The 19843-nt window shown below is 37.0% G+C and overlaps 2 protein-coding genes and 1 pseudogene across 2 annotated transcripts; all 3 read left to right on the top strand.

Annotated features, from left to right (window-relative positions):
- The first annotated feature begins 5734 nt into the window (after positions 1 to 5734).
- Positions 5735 to 8575, top strand: LOC120295741 (receptor-like protein 6). Its single transcript, XM_039317221.1, has 3 exons — positions 5735 to 6376; positions 6506 to 7525; positions 7628 to 8575. Exons 1-3 carry the CDS (start codon positions 5735 to 5737, stop codon positions 8573 to 8575), a joined length of 2610 nt encoding a protein of 869 aa, XP_039173155.1.
- A 158-nt stretch (positions 8576 to 8733) lies between these two features.
- Positions 8734 to 13654, top strand: LOC120286401 (annotated as a pseudogene).
- Positions 13655 to 16564: 2910 nt separating this feature from the next.
- On the top strand, positions 16565 to 19265 carry LOC120295740 (probable LRR receptor-like serine/threonine-protein kinase At4g36180). Its single transcript, XM_039317217.1, has 2 exons — positions 16565 to 17513; positions 19009 to 19265. The coding sequence occupies exons 1-2, from the start codon at positions 16565 to 16567 to the stop codon at positions 19263 to 19265; spliced, it is 1206 nt and encodes a 401-aa protein (XP_039173151.1).
- The last annotated feature ends 578 nt before the right edge of the window (positions 19266 to 19843 follow it).

Raw genomic sequence — 19843 nt, 5'->3', positions numbered from 1 at the left:
TCCAATAGAAACTCATCTATGATAATTGAGTTGAATCAAACTAAGTCGTTTCAAGTTTATATAAAAATAAATCACGAGTCAAGCTCGATTAAAAAAAAAAAAAAAAAAAAAGAGCTTCGATTGAGTTTAAATCAAGTATCCAAGTTTTAAATTCTCGAGTTATGTCTAGGTCAAATGTAAATAATAGACAAGATTTGACTAGACCTCTTCTTTCTAAGTACCCGCTGAAAAATATCCTCAACACCGCTTAAAAGTCGGTCTTGGTCACCGCTAGACATCCGTTCAAAGAGAATCCTGCACATGGTCGTGATTTTGTGCAAGATGACATTACTTAAGGTGGAAAAGCAAAGAAAATTTGGACATGGAACATTACCTAGCATCTACTATGGAAGTCAGCCCCAGCAAATCCGCTCCAATGCAGACCCATAATATTATTACGATATAATTAAATTGAGATTGCTTATAAGAATCATTCGCACACTAGTCAAGATTACTAAAATATTGGGAACCCTTAAGTAGGCCCAAGCCCAAATTAACCCAAAAAAAAAAAAAATAAAACCATCAATCTAAAAAAAAAAAAAAAAATTGGTTTTCAATTGGTTATCAAATTTTAACGACTGATCAAAAGATACTTTCTTTTAATAGAGAACTTGTGACATTTTCAGCAACCTTTTGTCCGTCAACTATCTCTGATCCAAAAACTGGCACATTCACATAAAAATCAAATCCATCTCTGGTTCAATATTAGCTTCAATGGCCACGACAAGTGTGGATTCAATATAAAATCTAATGCTTTTAGAAGCGCAAATTTCTCAATTGTTCTAATAAACCAAATTCTGTTTTCATATATGTTTTCATCACTAACCTTAGCTTATAAATCAATTCCCTAAGCTGGTTATATCCTATTTATTGAAGTTTGATTTTTCTTGGTCTAGCCAGGGCAACTTAAATGGATGCCGAGAAATCCGCAAACAAATACAGAAAAGACAACGGACCCAAATGCGTTTCCGCTCCTATTCCCTAGACATGATTCCGCAGAGAAAGCAACACAACAGCATCAATCCCGCAACGAATGTGAACACTGGACAGAATCGTCCCCAGTAGCAGGCGTTTACTTTGACCGCTCCCACTTTCCAAGCTGAAGCATCATCCCCTGTTTTTCCTCCCGCTCTTCCCTTGCAATTCTCTGTTCTTGAAATTGTCCGTTACGCACGATGAGGGTTGGCCCATCATACTTTCCCAGCGTGCACAATGGATCAATTCCACACGCACACGACTCGCTTTTTCTTATCTTTCTCTAATTTTAAAATCTTTTTGAATTTTTCCCTCCTTTTATTTTCCTTTAAAACTACTTAAAACAATGCCCATTTTTCAATCGTTTTACTTGTCTTTTTCCTTTTTCTTCTTATTTTTCCTTTCGGTTTAATAAAAGAGAAATTAATCCTTACTTTTTGCTTATTTTGTTTTCATTCTATTTTTTTAACATATTATTGTATTTTCTATTTCATATTTCATAATTAATCCATTGTATTTTCCAATTCTATAGTTTATACTTCTTTCTCTTTTTGATAGTACTATAAAATGATCACAATCAAATTTAGATATTAATAAATCTTTGGGTTTCTTTTCTTGAATCTACTTATTTTATAAAAGAAAAAGAATATAATATATGTATTTTGGTATTTTGGTATTTTGGTATTTTGATCAAATGCTAATATTATCCATTATATATTTTTAATGGATCCCTACATGTAAATTTGACATAGAAAAGCAAAATTGAGTACATTATAACATTTGTTTTAAACTCATTGACTCAATATAACAAACCCATATGAAAACTTAGTCCATCAAATATGGGTTGAGAATTGGGTATATGTTCCATTCTGATAGGTCTAGCAATTATCCAACCCATTTCATGTAGGACAAGCCCTTGAGAAGTGTGCAAGAAATTAGAGAATGTGGTATTCACTTTTTTTTTTTTTTTTTTGGTTTGGAGAAGATAGAGCATAGCTAATGTGGTGCTCATTTGAGTGTTGCTTTTATTCTTTTAATTGATGTAAAATTTTGACAATTTAATTCCATTTGAGATCTAAATATAAGGTGTCATCTTAGATGGTAAGGGAGTTTGCTCCTTTCCTTATGGTTATGGTTTCAAGTCATAATTGAAGCTAACTTGGCGCTTGATTGCTTAATCCAAAAAAAAAAACCCATAACGAAACAAAAAATTAAAGAAGGAAGCAAACCTTTAAATATATCAATTTGCAATACCATATGAGAAAGAGTTGATCTCACAAAAAACCCAAAACTAGTAAATCCATGATAATTTTATTCCAAATTAATTTTTTTGACCACCAAAAACTTTAATCTGGTATATCTGTAAAAAAATTATTTTTCGTTAGTTTTTATTAAATTTTGGTATCAAATTGTTGAGTTGGATAACACTTGTCAGTTAACTAGTGTATCAGTTTGGGGTTTTACCCTTCATTTGTCACAAAAATACCAATTTTATGGTTTTCATTGTATTAATCCAATTTAATGGAGAGTAAACTTGTTATAAATTAACCAATTTGGAGTTTTTTGTGGTCAAAAAATTCATTTGAGATAAATTTGTAACATATGTACTAGTTAAGGGCTTTTCTCGGTAAAAAATACGTTTGGAGTAAATTTATCATACGTGTATCACTTTAGAGTTTTTTGTGATATTAATCCAAAAAGAAAATCCGAGATGACTATTAGGATTTGCCATGTGATTTACGTTGTTTGCTCCTTCAACACGCATTCTTATATAAAAGAATAGAAAGTATGTTGATGGCCCGGTGGAAGTGGGGCCATGATACTTTCCCAGCGTGCAAGAACTTTCAACACGTCTATGGTATGCAGATGTTGCAGATTGGAAGACTAATGGCACCGTAGAAAACTCTACTTTGTGTTTTTCTTCATCTGGAATTGAAAAGGACAAAAAAAAAATGTAAATTAGTAATTCCAAGTGCATATAATTCACTGTCAACATATGAAAGTCCCTATCCATCCATTTACCTAACGCAATATAATTCACTGTCAACATATTAGATATTGAAGAAGATGATTTATGCTGATAATGGGTTGCAATGAGAAAAATTAATATTATAATATTACGTAAAAATAACAATGTCAAATGCAATAAAGGATAGATATACTCTAATAATCAACAAATGAAGTTTACAATATTAATAGAACTGAAAATAATGGAAATAAAGAAGTCGTCTTGATATTTTTAATGAGGGTAAAGTGAGCCCATTTTGTGGGCCCATTGAGACTTCTTTGAACTCAGAATAATTCAAGGATTTCATTATTTTCTTATAGAGGGTGAAAAGAGAGTCACAAACGTGAGATAGGTTTATGTAAACTGTGAACCCATTTTGTACCCGTATTATATTTAAACTCATTTACTCAATATAATTAACCCAAATAACAACTTAGTCCATATTATATGGGTTAAGAAAAGGGTTTATGTCCCATTTTGATGGGTCTAGCAATTATCTGGCTATTTTCATGTAGGACAAGCCCTTGAAAAATGTGTAAGTAAATAGAGAATGCGGCCTTCATTTTTTTTTTTTTTTTTTTGTTTGGAGAAGATAGAGCATGGCTAATGCGGTGCTCATTTGAGTGTTGCTTTTTATTCTTTTAATTGATGTAAGATTTTGGCAATTTAATTCCATTTGAGATCTAAATATAAGGTGGTGTCTTAGATGGTAAGGGAGTTTGCTCATTTCCTTATGGTTATGGTTTCGAGTCATAATTGAAGCTAACTGGATGCTTGATTGCTTAATCCAAAATAAAAACCCATAACGAAACAAAAAATTAAAGAAGAAAGAAAACCTTTAAATATATCAATTTGCAATACCATCTGAGAAAGAGTTGATATCACCAAAAAAAAAACCCAAACTAGTACACCTATGATAAATTTATCATGAATTGATTTTTTTTACTACCAAAAATCCCAAAATGGTACGTTTGTCAGAAATTTACATTTTGTTAGTTTCAATTAAGTTTTGCCATCAAATTGATATTTTGGATTACGCGTGTCAGTTGATGGATGAACTAATTTGGGGTTTTACCTTTTGTTTGTCAAATATATACCAATTTTATGATTTTTTGTGGTATCAATTCTATTTAACAAAGGATAAATTTGTTATAAAAATATAGATTTTGGGTTTTTTTTTGTGTGGTTAAAATGTTAGTTTAAGATAAATTTGTGACATGTGTGCTAATTAAGGGCTTTTCGTGGTCAAAAAATAAATTTGGAGTAAAATTATTATAGGATTAATATCATTTTAGGGTTTTTCATGTTATTAATCCAAAGAGAAAAACTCGGTATGACTTTTAGCACTTGCCATGTGATTTACGCGTTTGCTTCTTCAACATGCATTTATATATAAAAGAATAGAAAGTATGATAATAACCCAGTGGAGGTGGGCCCATGGTACTTTCCTAGTGTGCACGATGGATCAATTCCACGCACATATAGTTCGCTATTTTCTCTAGCATGTGTCGGTGAAGTCTATCAAAAGTGGACCCTCTTTTTTCCCTTGCTTTACTTAAGTTATGCATCTTTCTCCATCGTGGTCATTGTTTCCGCTACTTCGTCAAAATCAAATTACTGTTGGTTTTGGTCTTAGTTTTTTTATTTTTTTGTCATTTTCAATTCCAAATGAAGACAACACAAAGTAGAGTTTTCTACGATACCATTAATTTCCAATTTACAATGCCTACGAACCATAGATGTGTTGAACCTTCTTGCAATTGTGAGCATCATCAATGACCAAATTCACAGTCAATTTGCGATTTTGCTCTCTGTTTGTCACAGTTATACAATTTTTGTGATTTTTTGTGGTATTAATCCAATTTTACAAAGGGTATATTTGTCACAAATGTACCGATTTAGGATTTTCGGCGATTGAATAAATTAGTTTTGGGTAAATTTGTCACAAATATACCAGTTTGAGGGTTTTTTTTTTTTTTTTTTAAGTCAGTTATGGTACATTTATCATAAGTGTATCAATTTGGGACTTTTCATAATAAAAAAATTAGCTTGGGATAACTTGTTGCACGTGTATCCGTTTAGGGTTTTTAGGGTATTAACCCTATATAATATAAGTATTTTGGTGTTATGGTCAAATGCTATTATATCTATACATATATATATATATATATATATATATACATACATATATATATATATGTTATATATATCTATTATTTACTTTTAATGGATCTCTTCATGTTAATATGAGTACAAAAATGAAACTGATCATGTAATATCATATATATATATATATATATATATATGTATATATGTATATATATAAAGATGAGCCAAAAATATTTCTAAGGGATATTAAGTTCTAATCTCAACATTTTAGGCAGATTTCTTTTATTTTCTTTTTTTTCTCTTTGAAAATAAAATTATGGCCTTTCGTTTTCATTGAAACATCATATTAAATAAAGAATATTTGTGCTAGTATCGTCGAAAGTGAAATAAAAGCCAAACTTTGGTGACTAAAGACATTCCGGATATCAACACAAGGCTTTGCACTTTCCTTTGATGACGCTCCTCCACTACTCAGTGATGACTCTGTTTCGATTGACTCCCTCTTCCCACTCTCTTCCTCGACCTCTTCCTTCGATGAATGGTTCGATCGTCTCATGGCTTCTTCTTGCGATATTCACGATCTCCATCTTCTCTGACGCTGCTATGGCTTCAACGTCAGCCCAATGTCCTGGTGTGGACCAGAGATCGTTGTTGCTTGAGCTGAAAAACAGCCTCATCTTCGACAGCTTCAAGTCCTCCAAGTTAGTACGTTGGGACCGAAGCACTGATTCTTGGAGTGGTGTGACGTGTGAGGATGGCCTCGTGGTGGGTCTCGATTTGAGTAAAGAGTCGATCTCTGGTGGAATCGACAATTCATCGAGCCTTTTTAGGCTCGAGTTCCTTCAGAGCCTGAACTTGGCATTCAATGACTTCGACGACACGGCGATTCCATTGGACCTCGCGAATCTCAGCCGCTTGGCACATCTCAACTTGTCCAATACTGGATTCACCATGCATATTCCTGCGGAGCTATCGCGCCTAACAAAACTACGTACTCTTGATCTTAGTTTTTTTTGCAATGATGACGAGCTTGTGCTAAACCTTGAGCGCAATTTGAGCTCGCTAATTGGGGATATGCGGGAGTTGAGAGAGCTGTACCTTGATGGGGTCATTCTATATACTGAGGGAAGTGAGTGGTACAACACCTTGTCTTCTTCAGTGCCGAAACTTGAGGTGTTGAGCATGTCTTATTGTTCTGTGTATGGTCCTATCGACCCTTCTCTTATGAGTCTTGCAAATCTGTCGGTCATTCAACTCAGTGGCAACAACTAGTCCTCCACAATTCCTCGGTTCTTTGCTAATTTCTCTAGCTTGAAAACTCTAAGCCTAATCGGTTGCAGTCTGCAAGGAGAATTTCCTCATGAAATCTTCCAGGTACAAACACTTCAGATTCTTGAATTATCAACCAACGAACTCCTTCAGGGTTCTTTGCCAGAATTTCTAGAGAATGGTTCTCTTAAAACATTGGTTCTTAGTGACACGCATATTTCCGGGAGGCTCCCAGATTCAATTGGTAATCTCAGGAATCTGTCGAGAATAGAACTAGCGAATTGCAACTTTCATGGAAATATCCCAAGCTCTTTCACCAATCTCTTGCGATTGTCTTATTTGGACTTCTCATTCAACAATTTTACTGGTCCAATTCCATCGTTCAGCAAGTCCAAGAATCTAACACAAGTCACTCTGTCCCACAATAGTCTAATTGGTCCGATTGATTCAACACAATGGGAATCCCTCTCGAGTCTTCTTATTCTTGACTTGGGATTCAATTTACTTGAAGGGAATATTCCTTCATCTTTGTTCACACATCCATCGATTCGGGAGCTTTTACTTTCCGACAACCGCTTTTCTAGTCAATTGAAGGGATTTTTTGATGCTCCATCGCACATGCTGCAAAAACTTGATTTGAGCAACAACAATATAGGAGGAGAACTACCGACTTCTATATGGGAACTCCGAGGGCTCAACTACCTCTTGCTTTCTTCCAATAATTTTAGTGGCTCATTCCATATTAATTGGGTACAACAACTGAGAAATCTTTCGAATTTGGATCTTTCCTACAATCGTTTCTCCATTGATACCACAAATACTGCTTCCCAAGCCTTTTCATTCCCTAACCTTACATCCTTAAATTTGGCTTCCTGCCAGTTGACGACATTGCCTCAGTTTTTGGCTAATCAATCCAAATTGTCCTCCCTCGACCTCTCCAACAACTATATTGAAGGAACTATACCGAGATGGATACCAAACATCATTTTCCTTACCCTCTCGAAGAATAATTTCCATGGTTTCATCCCACCATCTATTTGCAAAGCTATTAATCTTGAAGTTCTTGACTTATCGCATAACCATCTGAGTGGAACTATTCCTGATTGTTTGATGGAGTCCCTTGATGTATTGAATCTTAGGAATAACCAGTTGAATGGCAACATTCCATAAAACATCCCGAGAACATGTAATCTGAAGACGTTAGATATTAGTGAGAATTTGTTGCAGGGGCAGATTCCGTTGTCGTTGGCAAGTTGCACGGCATTGGAGTTTGTGAACATTGGGGACAATCAAATAGACGGGACATTTCCATGCCATTTCATGGCTATGTCACGTCTCCGTGTCCTTGTTTTACGATCCAACAAATTGTATGGGGAAATTGGATGTCCGCATAGTCACAACACTTGGCAAATGCTTCAAATCATTGACTTGTCCTCAAACGACTTTGGTGGCACACTGCCTGTGAGTCTCCTTGCATCTTTGGAGGCTATGAAGGCTAATAAGGACTTCAATCATTTACAATATCAGTTTCTTGATTTCTATGATGATGAGCTTTATTATGAGGATACGATGAGTGCAACCTTGAAAGATCTACGGCTAGAACTCGTTAAAATCTGGACTATTTTCACATTGATCGACTTCTCGAGCAATAAATTGGAGGGTCTAATACCCAATACACTTGGAGATCTCAAAGCACTTTATGCCCTCAACCTATCACACAATGTCATCTCGGGTTCAATTCCTCCTATATTGGGGAATTTGCATAAGATTGAGTCGCTGGATCTATCAGTGAATTACCTTAATGGAAGCATACCACCTCAGCTTGCAAATCTTGATTTTCTTTCCTTACTAAACCTCTCAAACAATCGGCTCGTAGGAAACATCCCAACAAGCGGACAGTTTCTCACATTTTCCAAGAGTTCTTTTGAAGGAAACCTCGGATTGTGTGGGCTTCTGCTCAACAAAAGTTGCTCAATTACCACGAATGGGATGGAAGAAGTTGGTGACAATGGCGACGATGATGATAGTGAGAAAAAGTGGTTTTACATGGGCATACCACTTGGGTTTGTCATTGGCTTCTGGGTTTTTTGTGGTCCATTAATGTTTATGAGATCATGGAGGTTTGCTTATTATAGATTCTGGGATAAAGTGCTATTCAAATTCTTACGTCCATGAAAATTTCCGGTGAGGTTCAACCATCAAACTTGAGCAAGAGTATTTTGTTCTTCTTCTCTTCACAATCAGACAATGTATAAGGAAATAATCGATTAATCCAAGCGTGGCAACTATATCTCCAACATTAATCAGCAAAATTTATTCGCAGGATAGAAAAATGCAACTTCGAAGGCATTTAGCATTTTTCCTTTGTGCCTTTGCCACGTCCACGGCCGTCTTCCTGCGCCGCGCGAAGAAGGTAGGGGGTTTTGTTGGGTTCTCCCGCCGCCGCCGCCGCCGCCGCTTCTTTCCGGAGCTCTTTGCTTCACTTCTCCACCATTCACCGGACAAGAACTTGCCCTTCCACCTCTCCGCCGGTAGAAATTCCGGCGCAATTCGTTCATCTCATAAATTTTTTGTTTTCTTTTCGTTTGGTCCTTGTTTTTTTGTGTGGCTTTCAGTCTCAGCTCTCGACTCTATCTGCTTTCTCTCCGTCTTGCCTCATGGGGGTCGCAGGTACCTGTGGCGTGTGTTCGACTTCAATCGTGTTCGTCGTCGCGCGCTGCTCCTCCGATCAAAGCCATGGCTGCCGAGGCTGAGATTCTGTCCGCGCCCGACAAGGAGCTGCGCCCGACAAGGAGCTGCGCCCTTCTTCTCCTCGTACCCCTCTTTTCTCTCGTGTCTTTAACTTCTTCGTTGATCTTATCATTCCAGATTATGAAGAGGGCTGCTTCAGCGTCGTCGTTCATTTTTTCTGGGCGTGTGCCCTTTTGTAAATGCAAAAAAATCTGATTTTTTTCCTTTCTTCAATGTATTGGATTGTGCGTGTTCGTGTGCTTAAGTGCAAAAGCCACACTGTTTTTGTTGGATTGGATTGTAGGCACGTTTCACTGCTTGTGTATAGTATTATTATACAGGGGTGCTCATGGTATGAGTACTTGTCGGGTCAGCATATTCAAGTGTTCATGTTGTCTTAACCGATTAAAACATTTAGGTATACTGTTGTCTCAACTGGAGGAGCCGCATCTACTCTGGAAAATGCTGGTTTGTCCGTCACCAAAGTGGAACAGCTTACTTGCTTCCGGAGATGGTTTGTTTCTTTTGTCCCTTACTTGCATTGTTTATTCTTTTCGTTCTTTAGTTGCCTTGTCTTAGGAGGCTGATTGTAACGAGTGATGATGACAGTCGAGATGGCACTGCACTGATGCCATACAATTTGAAATCCCTCTTGGCTTCAAGTGGTTTTTCTGGGACCTTCACAGCTTTTGCTAACATTATCATGCTACATCTATTCCTAACAATGAAGGCATAAATCAGATACCTTAACCACTTCAGACAGCTCAAGACTTTCCAGCTCATGACAAAAAAAATCAATTTCTAGTCATTAATGCTTATCAAAGATTTTCGAAAGTTCCTCTACTGAAACCATATTTTCAAGATTCTGTCGTGAATGTGAGTGCCATTTGTCCTTAGGCAGCATAGAGCACCTGATGCCCCAAACTTATATTTTCTCCCTTTTGAGATCCATTCATCCTTACAAACTTGTTGAGCCATCGAAACCTAGCACCTATCTTTTCTTCTTTTCTGCAAATACTTCTTGTCTTACTAAAAGTTGAAGTGAGTGCACTTTTGCAGTGTGCTTGCTAGCACCCCTTACTAAGAAGAATTACTTCGCTACTAAATTCAAGATCACAATATTCAATTAGTACATTTCAAGTAGTCATGGTGCCTCTCTTTGTGAGCGGTTGTGATATCTCTGTCGTTTGAGACCTTTGACCAAGGATTTCCCTCTTTAACATTCATGACATATGATAATTTCATCTCTTCTCTACAACTGGGCACACACCAAACAGAATAATCTTCTTTTGGCAAAATGATTTAGATTTTAACTTGGGAATGTTACATTACTCTATTTAACAGCTGGATGGTCACGTAAAGACCTTGCATCCTCATATTCATAAAGGAATTTTTGCTAGGAGAGATCAACAGCATCACATGGAGGCTCTTGGTAAGCACAGAATTGGCGAGTTGTCCTGTGGTAACATTCTGACCATTTTTCAGCTTAGAAATTCTGAGGATAAACAAATAATGTTCTCGGTGTTACTATGGTCCTACATAATTTTGCTATACTAAATGCAAGATGGAACTTGTGCAGGTACTTCTGATGTAGTGGTGGTTAATTTGTATCCTTTCTACGACAAAGCTACCTCTGTGGTTGATTTGAAGATGGAATTGAGAATGTTGATATTGGTGGTCCTGCCACGATCAGAGCTGCCGCAAAGGTTTTTTACTATTACATGTTCATGTTCATTGTTATTAGAGCATAGACTTGCTTATGTTTCAGTTTTGCTTCATTGCATCTCAATTTGGACGTATGAGAGAATATGATTGTATTGGTGTCTTCGGTCACACTGGGCTTGCGGATATCCAGCAAACTTTGCTATGACGGCACTTGTAACTGAGGCATGTAATTGACTGAAAGCATGTTAACTTTTCCATTGAGATTGCGACTCCAGATTATCTTTTTACTATTTGGGTAATGATTTCTCTCATGCTTTTATGCTAAAAAACAATTTTGCTTGTTAAATTATAAACTAAAATAGGTATGTCTGATATGTTGCACTTTTTTCGAAGAAATGTTGCTGGCTTTGTCCCTTTATGTATCAATATGCATGTGGTAAATTTTTCTGTAATTTTGCATCAATTGCCATTATATGCCCTTAATCTGAATTGATGTTGGCATTTATCTTCTAACAGAATCATCAGGATGTCTTAGTTGTGGTTGATTCACATGACTACCCTGTGCTGCTGGAGTTCCTGAAGAGTAATGGAGATGATCAACAGTTCCGTAGAAAACTTTCTTGGAAGGCCTTTCAACATGTTGCTTCCTATGATTCTGCAGTGTTAGAGTGGCTCTGGAGACAAGCAACTGGAGGTATTCATCTGGTTCGTGTTCTCAATTGATGTCATAGCTACAAAGGCAATTAAAAATGCATGTAGGTCTAAACACATGCAAGGGGCTTTTTTAGAGACTTAGTTCTGATGTATCCTTTAGTTTGTTTCCTTTGAAAATCAATAATTTCAGTAGGTTCTGTTACCTTGTTAGTTTTTAACAGATTTATGTGGAGGTTGACAACTCTTCCTTTTGATAGAGAAATTCCCTTCTAGCTTAACAGTGCCTCTATCTCTTAAAAGTTCTCTTCATTATGGTGAAAATCCCCAGCAGAAGGCTGCATGTGGACAAGAGTCTTGCTGAGGTTAATGGAGGTGGTATTGCAACTGCATTCCAACATCATGGAAAGGTGAGTCCTTGAATGTCATATTTTTACATCAATGTCAATCTTTTGAGGAAGTTGAAATTGCAGCGAATCTAGTAATTATCTAGCTTTGAAAACTTCATTAGATAGAGGAGGCAATTTCTAAATTTGAATCTAAATAATAGACACTATTTTCATCTAATAGCTAAAGCTTTTTGATAAATTGACAAAGGGCTCAAGAAATCAATATGGGATTAGAACAGGGGGTACTCATTTTGAATCTCTCAGGCAATTTATTTGCTTCTTCAACATAATGATCTTCCATCCTTCAATTTGTGGTAAAATGCTAGCCTATGTGTGATGGCAAATATAGAGCATTTATATACCAAATTACGCCATCTGACCGGGTAGCTTCAACTTCCGGTTTTGTTGGCAGGTTGACATAATATTACAAATCATTCTTAAGGAGCATCTAGTTTCTTTTCTTTCCCAGATCAACTATCTGAATATGTTGGTGTGCAGAATGTTAGTTATAAGGAAACACTAATAATGTTTTGCGAAGGAGATTAGCGATACAAAGGGGACTAATTGGCTTCCTTTTTAGTATCATAATCATGTCTTTGAGATGAGATTAGATGCTCTTTAGAAGTCTCTGAGCAATTGCAAGAATAGTTTTTTTTCCATGAAATTCTTTTACTTCATCAACAGATCATGGTAACAATAGCAGATCTCTCTCTCATTTGTTGTGAATTATGTATTGATGCTGCAGGAAATGTCATATAACTATCTGGATGCGGATGCTGCCTTAAATTACGTATCCCAGTTTAGCGACCCTACATGTGTCGTTGTAAAGCTTAAAAATCCTTGTGGGGTGGCTTCCGGTGGTGATATTCTTGAAGCATGCAGATTAGCAGTCAAAGGTTAGTGCATTTGGTGGTATAGTGGCCTTTCAACGTAGAAATTGATGAGGTATATACTTATTTCATTATGTAAGTTACAAAAAGAAAATTCTAATTTCCTTATATAGTATAGCAAACTGAAAGAGGCTTGTCATTTTTTAAATCCATAGAGTTCCAGATTGAAGCTCATTCTTGAGTCAACTAGTTTGAGCTGCGAAATAGGCTACAAATGTTATGCCTATTGTCACATTGCATAATATATTATAATTCTCTGATAAATACAAAGGATCGCGAGTTTTTGAAACTTAAAACCTCATTCAGCACGGGCATCCCTCGAAATTGGACAACAATGCTGGTGTAGGTGTGGGTCTCCTATTGCTGAGTCAGTATTGTAATGTTTCACTTGATAAAATTGATTGAGCTGAACATCAACACTAACCTTGCATTGTCCTTCTGTGCATATAGAAGCCCAACTGATGGCGAAACTTGAATGTTCTATGAGACTGGTGGCACCAAAGTACTCCAAGAAGGGGCTAGAGGTTCTCCGTGGGAAGTTGAAAACGTTGAGGATCCTGGAAGCGAAGAAGAACGAAGACGGGAAGCTTTCATTGAGACAGGTCGGTGGGAGATGGCTGGCTCAGGATTCTGATAATTTTACTCCCGCAGACATTTGATTCAATGCGGTCTCAGGGACGGCTCCGCAAGATAGCGAGCTTGAAGATGCGAAGCTTGCATGGCTCTGCGTTGAGCACATTGAGTACACTAACGCTTCAAGTTTTAAGATTCCTGGTGCAATTACCCAAAGAAAAATTATTGATTCAGTCTTATATCCATTATACGCATTTTGATATAATCCAGAATTTTTCAACTTTGTGGCTTTGCCAATGTAGTTCTTTGTGGCATCTTAATTATGTCTATGAGACAAAGCGGTATTTCGTATCAAGTAATTGGTCTGATGTAAATGACTCTTATTTAAAAAATATTCTATTATAGAATTTGAAGGTCGAAATTGTGATGAAGGCTGATGTAGGCTTCTTTCACCTGTAGTATGAGTTATATTTTGAATATGGGGCTCTATTTTAAAGATACAGTGAATTTAACCTTCAAAAGTGTGAAGCTACGTCAGTATTAAAAAAAAACAAATAGCAAATAACATTACTCGAAAATCATTTTGAATGAATTTGTCCATGTAAATTGCCAGCAGAACCCAAAGGACGGCCAATAATGGCTGTAATGCCACATAACATCACTATTTTCAGGAAAAAATTGACAAACAAGACTATATTAGAATTTAATGCAAAAGTTCATGTTCTAGGAAAAAAATAAGAGAGTAATATGTAGAAGACAAAGGTGGAAAAGCGAGAGACACGAGAAGGGTTGGAGGATTTGGTGGCCGCGAATGCCGTGGCAGTGATTGGTGATAGTTGGAAAATGTGAAGAACTTATTACAGGTTTGACCTTCTAAGAAGCGGTCACGGTGGACTCCAGCCGTCCATCGAAGTGGGAATGGCTTCCTCTATTGAGGATCCAATCGCACAAATATGATGAATTAGAGGATTAAAAATAGATTTATCCCAATTTGAAGAAAAAACTCAACTTGAATGAGATACGCGACACTCAATATTGAAATGATCAAGTGCTTTACTAGCATTTTCTCACATGCTTCTTCGACATTAGGTTGTAATTGCTTCTTTTATGTGCAAACCAATCAAGCCACACAAGCTAGCTTAAATTATTACGAGTTAAAGTGCAAGACTAAGTCAAGCCCACGTCTCATTAGTTCGGATTTTACAAAAGTCGAATTTGAGCTCAAGCTTGAATCAAGCTCCAATAGAAACTCATTTATGATAATCAAGTCGAATCAAACTAAGTCGTTTCAAGTTTATAAAAATAAATCACGAGTCAAGCTTGATAAAAAAAAAAAAAAAAAAAGCTTTGATTGAGTTTAAATCAAGTATTCAAGTTTTAAATTCTTAACTCTGGTTCAAATGTAAATAATAGACAAGATTTGACTAGACCTCTTCTAAGTACCCGCTGAAAAATATCCTCAACACCACTTAAAGTCGGTCTCGGTCATCACTAGACATTCGTTCCAAGAAAATCTTGCATATGGTTGTGACTTTGTGCAAGATGATAATACTTAAGGTGGAAAAGCAAAGAAAATTTGGACATGGAATATTACCTAACATCTGCCGTGGAAGTCAGCCCCAGCAAATACGTTCCCACTTCCCAGTGCAAACCCATAACACAATTACGATATAATTAAATTGAGTTTGCTTATAAGAATCATTAGCACACTAATCAAGATTACTAAAATATTAGGAACCCTTAAGTAGGCCCAAGCCCAAATTAACCAAAAAAAACCATCAATCCATAAAAAAAATTTCGTTTTCACTTAGTTATCAAATTTGAACGAGTGATCAAAAAGTACTTTCTTATAATAGAGAACTTACGACATTTTCAGCAATCTTTTGTCCGTCAACTATCCATCCAAAAACTAGCCCATTCACATGAAAATTGAATCCATCTTTGATTCAATATCTAGCTTCAGCAGTCACAACTGCATGGATCCAATATAAAATCTAACGCTTCTTGAAGTGTGAATTTCTCGATCATTCTAATAAACCAAATTCTGTTTTCATATCGGTTTTCATCACTAACCATAGATTATAAACCAATTTCCTAGGCTCGTCATATCCTACTTATTGAAGTTTGATTTCTCTTGATCTGGCCCGCACAACTTAAATTGACGCCAAGAAATCCGCAAACGATTACGGAAAAGACGACAAAACCAAACGCGTTTTTGCTCCTATACCCTAAACATGATTCCACGGAGAAAGAACACAACATCATCAATGCCGCAACGAACGTTAACACTAGACAGAATCGCCCCCAGCAGCAGGCGTTTACTTTGACTGCTCCCAATTTCCAAGCTGAAGCATCCCTTGTTTTTCCTGCGATAGCCGAACATGCTTACAGTTCGCTTTTTCTTTTCTTTCTTTTGAACATGCTTACAGTTCGCTTTTTCTTTTCTTTCTTTTGAACATGCTTACAGTACGCTTTTCCTTTTCTTTGTTTTAATTTTAATTTTAATTTAATTTTTTTTTTGGATATTTCGCTCTTTTTATCTTCCTTTAAACCACATAACGCCCATTGTTTCATCATTTTTCTTTTAGCCTGTTTCCTTTTTCTTCTTATTTTTCTTTTCAGTTTAATAAAAGAGAAATTTATTCGTAGTTTTTGCTTATTTGGTTTTCCATTCTATCTTTTCAACATATTGTATTTTCCTATTTCATACTTCGTAATTAATCATCCAATTCTTTAGTTTATACTTTTTCCGCTTTTCAATAGTACTATAAAATATTTACAATCAAATTCAAATATAAGTAAATCTTTTGATTTCTTTTCTTGAATCTACTAATTTAATAAAAGAAAGTGACTATAATGTATGTGTTTTGTATATATATCCATTATCTACTTTTAATGGATCTCTACACAAATCATTTGTTTTTTTTTTTTAAAAGACAAGCCAAAAATATTTCTGAGGGATGTCAAGTTCTAATCTCAACATTTTAGGTGGATTTCCTTAATTTTCCCCTTTTCTCCTTGACAATAAAATTATCGCATTTCGTTTCGATTGAAAAAGCATGTTAAATAAATAATATTTATGCTAGTATTGTCAAAAGTGAAATAAAAGCCAAACTTCGGTGACTAAGGAATGACATCCCGAATTTCAACACAAGGCATTGCGCTTTCCTCGGACAGCTCCTCCACTCCCCAGTGTTGATTCTGTTTCGGTTGACCCTCAGTGCTGGACTAACTTTCTTCCTCAACTTCTTCCGATGAACGGCTCGATGGTCTCATGGCTTCTTCTTGCCATATCCACGATCTCGATCTTCTCCGACGTTACTACGGCTTCAGCATCAGACCAGTGTCTTGGCGTTGACCAAAGATTGCTGTTGCTCGAGCTGAGAAACAGCCTCGTCTTCAACGCCTCTGAGTCTTCCAAGCTAGTACAATGGGACCAAAGTGCCAATTCATGGAGCGGCGTGACGTGCGAGGATGGTCTTGTGGTCGGTCTTGATTTGAGTGAAGAGTCGATCTCTGGCGGAATCGACGATTCGTCGAACCTCTTCAGGCTCGAGTTCCTTCGGAGCCTGAACTTGGCGTTCAATGCCTTCTACACTGTGGCAATTCTGTCGAGCCTTGCAAATCTCAGCCGCTTGGCGCATCTCAACTTGTCCAATGCTGGATTCGCTGGGCAAATTCCTGTGGAGCTATCGTGCCTGACGAAGCTACATACTCTTGATCTTAGTTGGGCTGGGCTGAAACTTGAGAAGCCCGATATGAGGTCACTGATTGGGGATTTGAGGGAGTTAAGGGAGCTGTACCTTGATGGGGTCAATATGTTTGCTTGTGGAAATGAATGGTGCGACGTGTTGTCTTCTTCAGTGCCGAAACTTGAGGTGTTGAGCATGTCTTCATGTTCTCTGTCTGGTCCTATCAATGCTTCCCTTATGAGTCTTGCTAATTTGTTAGTCATTCAACTCGATGGCAATAACTTGTCCGCCACAGTTCCTAGTTCCTTATCGAATTTCTCCAACTTGAAAACTTTGAGCCTATGGGGAGCTGGCCTGCATGGAGAATTTCCTCATGAAATCTTCCAGGTTCAAACACTTCAAACCCTTGACCTATCATCCAACTCCCTCCATGGTTCTTTGCCAGAATTTTCGAAGAATAATTCTCTCCAAACATTGGTTCTTAGTGACACTGACATGTCTGGGAGGCTCCCGGATTCGATTGGTAATCTCAGGAATCTATCAACAATAGAATTGGAGGGGTGCAACTTTGATGGAAATATCCCAAGCTCTTTCACTAATCTCTCGCGACTTTCTTATTTGATCTTCTCATCCAACAATTTTACTAGTCCAGTTCCATCACTCAGCAAGTCCAAGAATCTGGTACAAATCACTTTGTCCTCCAATAGTCTAACTGGACCGATTGATTTGATACAATGGGAATCCCTCTCGAGTCTTCTTATTCTCGACTTGCGATCCAATTTACTTGAAGGAAATATTCCTTCATCCTTGTTCACGCATCCATCGATCAAGGATCTCCTACTTTCCAACAATCGATTTTCTAGTCAATTGAAGGGATCTTTTCATGCTCCATCACACATGCTGAAAACACTTGATTTGAGCAACAATGATATAGGAGGAGAACTGCCAATGTTTATATGGGAACTCCGAGGACTCAACCAACTCTCACTTTCTTCCAATAATTTAAGTGGCTCATTTCATATTAATTGGGTTAAGCAGTTGAGAAATCTTTCCTATTTGGGTCTTTCCTACAATTGTTTTTCCATTAATGCCACAAATTCTGCTTCCCATGCCTCTTCATTCCCCGACCTTACATCCTTATATTTGGCTTCCTGCCAATTGACGACATTGCCTTAGTTTTTGGCTAACCAATCCAAGTTGAGCTTCCTTGACCTCTCCCACAATAATATTCGAGGAAATATACCGAGATGGATATGGACACTAAAAAGTCTTAATCATCTCAATCTTTCCTCTAATTTATTTGAGGATTCTCAAACACCCCTAGGCAATCTTTCTCCTACTCTAGGAGTGGTCGACCTCCATTCAAACAAGCTTCGAGGGAATATGCTATCCTTCCAGTCATTTGCTTTCTACTTGGATTTCTCAAGTAACAATATAAATTCTATTATTCTGAATGACATCAGCGACAACTTATCAAAATTGGTGTTCTTCTCCCTCTCGAAGAATAATCTCCATGGGTGCATTCCGCAATCTATTTGCAAAATTGGTAATCTTGAAGTGCTTGACTTATCACATAACCATCTGAATGGAAGTATTCCTGATTGTTTAATGAAGGAGTCGCCCATAATATTGAATTTCAGGAATAACCAGTTGAATGGCAAGATTCCGCAAAATATCCCGATAACATGTAGATTTCGTTGTCGTTGGTGAATTGTGGGATGTTGGATTTCTTGAACATTGGGGACAATCAAATAGATGGGACATTTCCATGCCATCTTGACTATCTCCATGTCCTTATTTTACGATCCAACAAATTGCATGGGAAATTGGATGTACACATAGTGATAGCACCTGGGAGATGCTTCAAATCATTTATTTGTCTTCAAACGATTTCAATGGCACTCTGCCTACGAGTCTCCTTGCATCTTGGGTGGCTATGAAGGCCAATGTTGACTATGATTACCAACAATATATGATTTATGATTACACACTCAATATGATTAGGATTTACTATAAAGATACAATGAGGGTAACCTTGAAAGGTGTAAAGCTAGAATTCGTTAAGATCCTGACAATGTTCAAGTTGATCGACTTCTCGAGCAACGGATTGGCGGGTCCAATACCAGATACACTAGGAGATCTCAAATTACTTCATGTTCTCAACCTATCACACAATGCCCTCTCGGGTTCAATTCCTCCTGTTTTGGGGAATCTAGGTCAGCTTGAATCGCTAGACCTGTCAAGGAATTACCTCAATGGAACCAAACTAGCTTAGCTTGCAAATCTTAATTTCCTTTCGGTACTAAACCTCTCAAATGATCAACTTGTAGGAAACATCCCAACAAGCGGACAGTTTCTCACATTCTCAAAAAGTTCTTTTGAAGGCAACCTCGGATTGTGTGACTTTTGCTCAACAAAAGTTGCTCAATCACCACGAACGGGATGGAAGAAGCTTGGCGACTATGATGATAGTGAGAGAAAGTGGTTTTATATGGGCATGCCGCTTGGGTTCGTCATTGGCTTCTGGCTATTTTGTGGTCTGTTAGTGTTTATGAGATCATGTAGGTTTTTTTATTATCAATTCTGGAATAATGTGCTGTTCAAACTCTCGCGATCATGAAGACTTCTCTTGAGGTTTAGTTATCAAATTTGAGAAACAGTATTTCCTTCTTTCTTCTCTTTATAATTCTTCATCACCATTTGAAAGACCGTTTTATTTATTTATTGATCAATAGATTCTTGCTTATGAATAGGAGAAACAGGAGTAGGTCCTGTCGATGCCTGATTTTGTCGGCTAGGTAAGTCATCAAAAAATGAAAACAACAAAAATGGACAAATGGCTAGACTAGCAAA

The sequence above is a fragment of the Eucalyptus grandis genome, chromosome 1 (assembly GCF_016545825.1).
Source record: "Eucalyptus grandis isolate ANBG69807.140 chromosome 1, ASM1654582v1, whole genome shotgun sequence".
Taxonomy (NCBI): Eukaryota; Viridiplantae; Streptophyta; class Magnoliopsida; order Myrtales; family Myrtaceae; genus Eucalyptus; species Eucalyptus grandis.
The sequence above is the reverse complement of the archived record's forward strand: the minus strand, read 5'-3'. Positions and strand labels throughout refer to the sequence as shown.

What these genes read in the sequence shown, in the direction of transcription:
- LOC120295741 (XM_039317221.1), top strand. Translation starts at nt 5,735, where the DNA reads ATGGCTTCAACGTCAGCCCAATGTCCTGGTGTGGACCAGAGATCGTTG. An exon ending in TGAGTCTTGCAAATCTGTCG is followed by an intron (nt 6,377 to 6,505) that starts GTCATTCAACTC and finishes GAAATCTTCCAG; the next exon opens with GTACAAACACTTCAGATTCT. An exon ending in GTTTGATGGAGTCCCTTGAT is followed by an intron (nt 7,526 to 7,627) that starts GTATTGAATCTT and finishes AATTTGTTGCAG; the next exon opens with GGGCAGATTCCGTTGTCGTT.
- LOC120295740 (XM_039317217.1), top strand. Translation starts at nt 16,565, where the DNA reads ATGGTCTCATGGCTTCTTCTTGCCATATCCACGATCTCGATCTTCTCC. An exon ending in GAGGCTCCCGGATTCGATTG is followed by an intron (nt 17,514 to 19,008) that starts GTAATCTCAGGA and finishes TTTACTATAAAG; the next exon opens with ATACAATGAGGGTAACCTTG.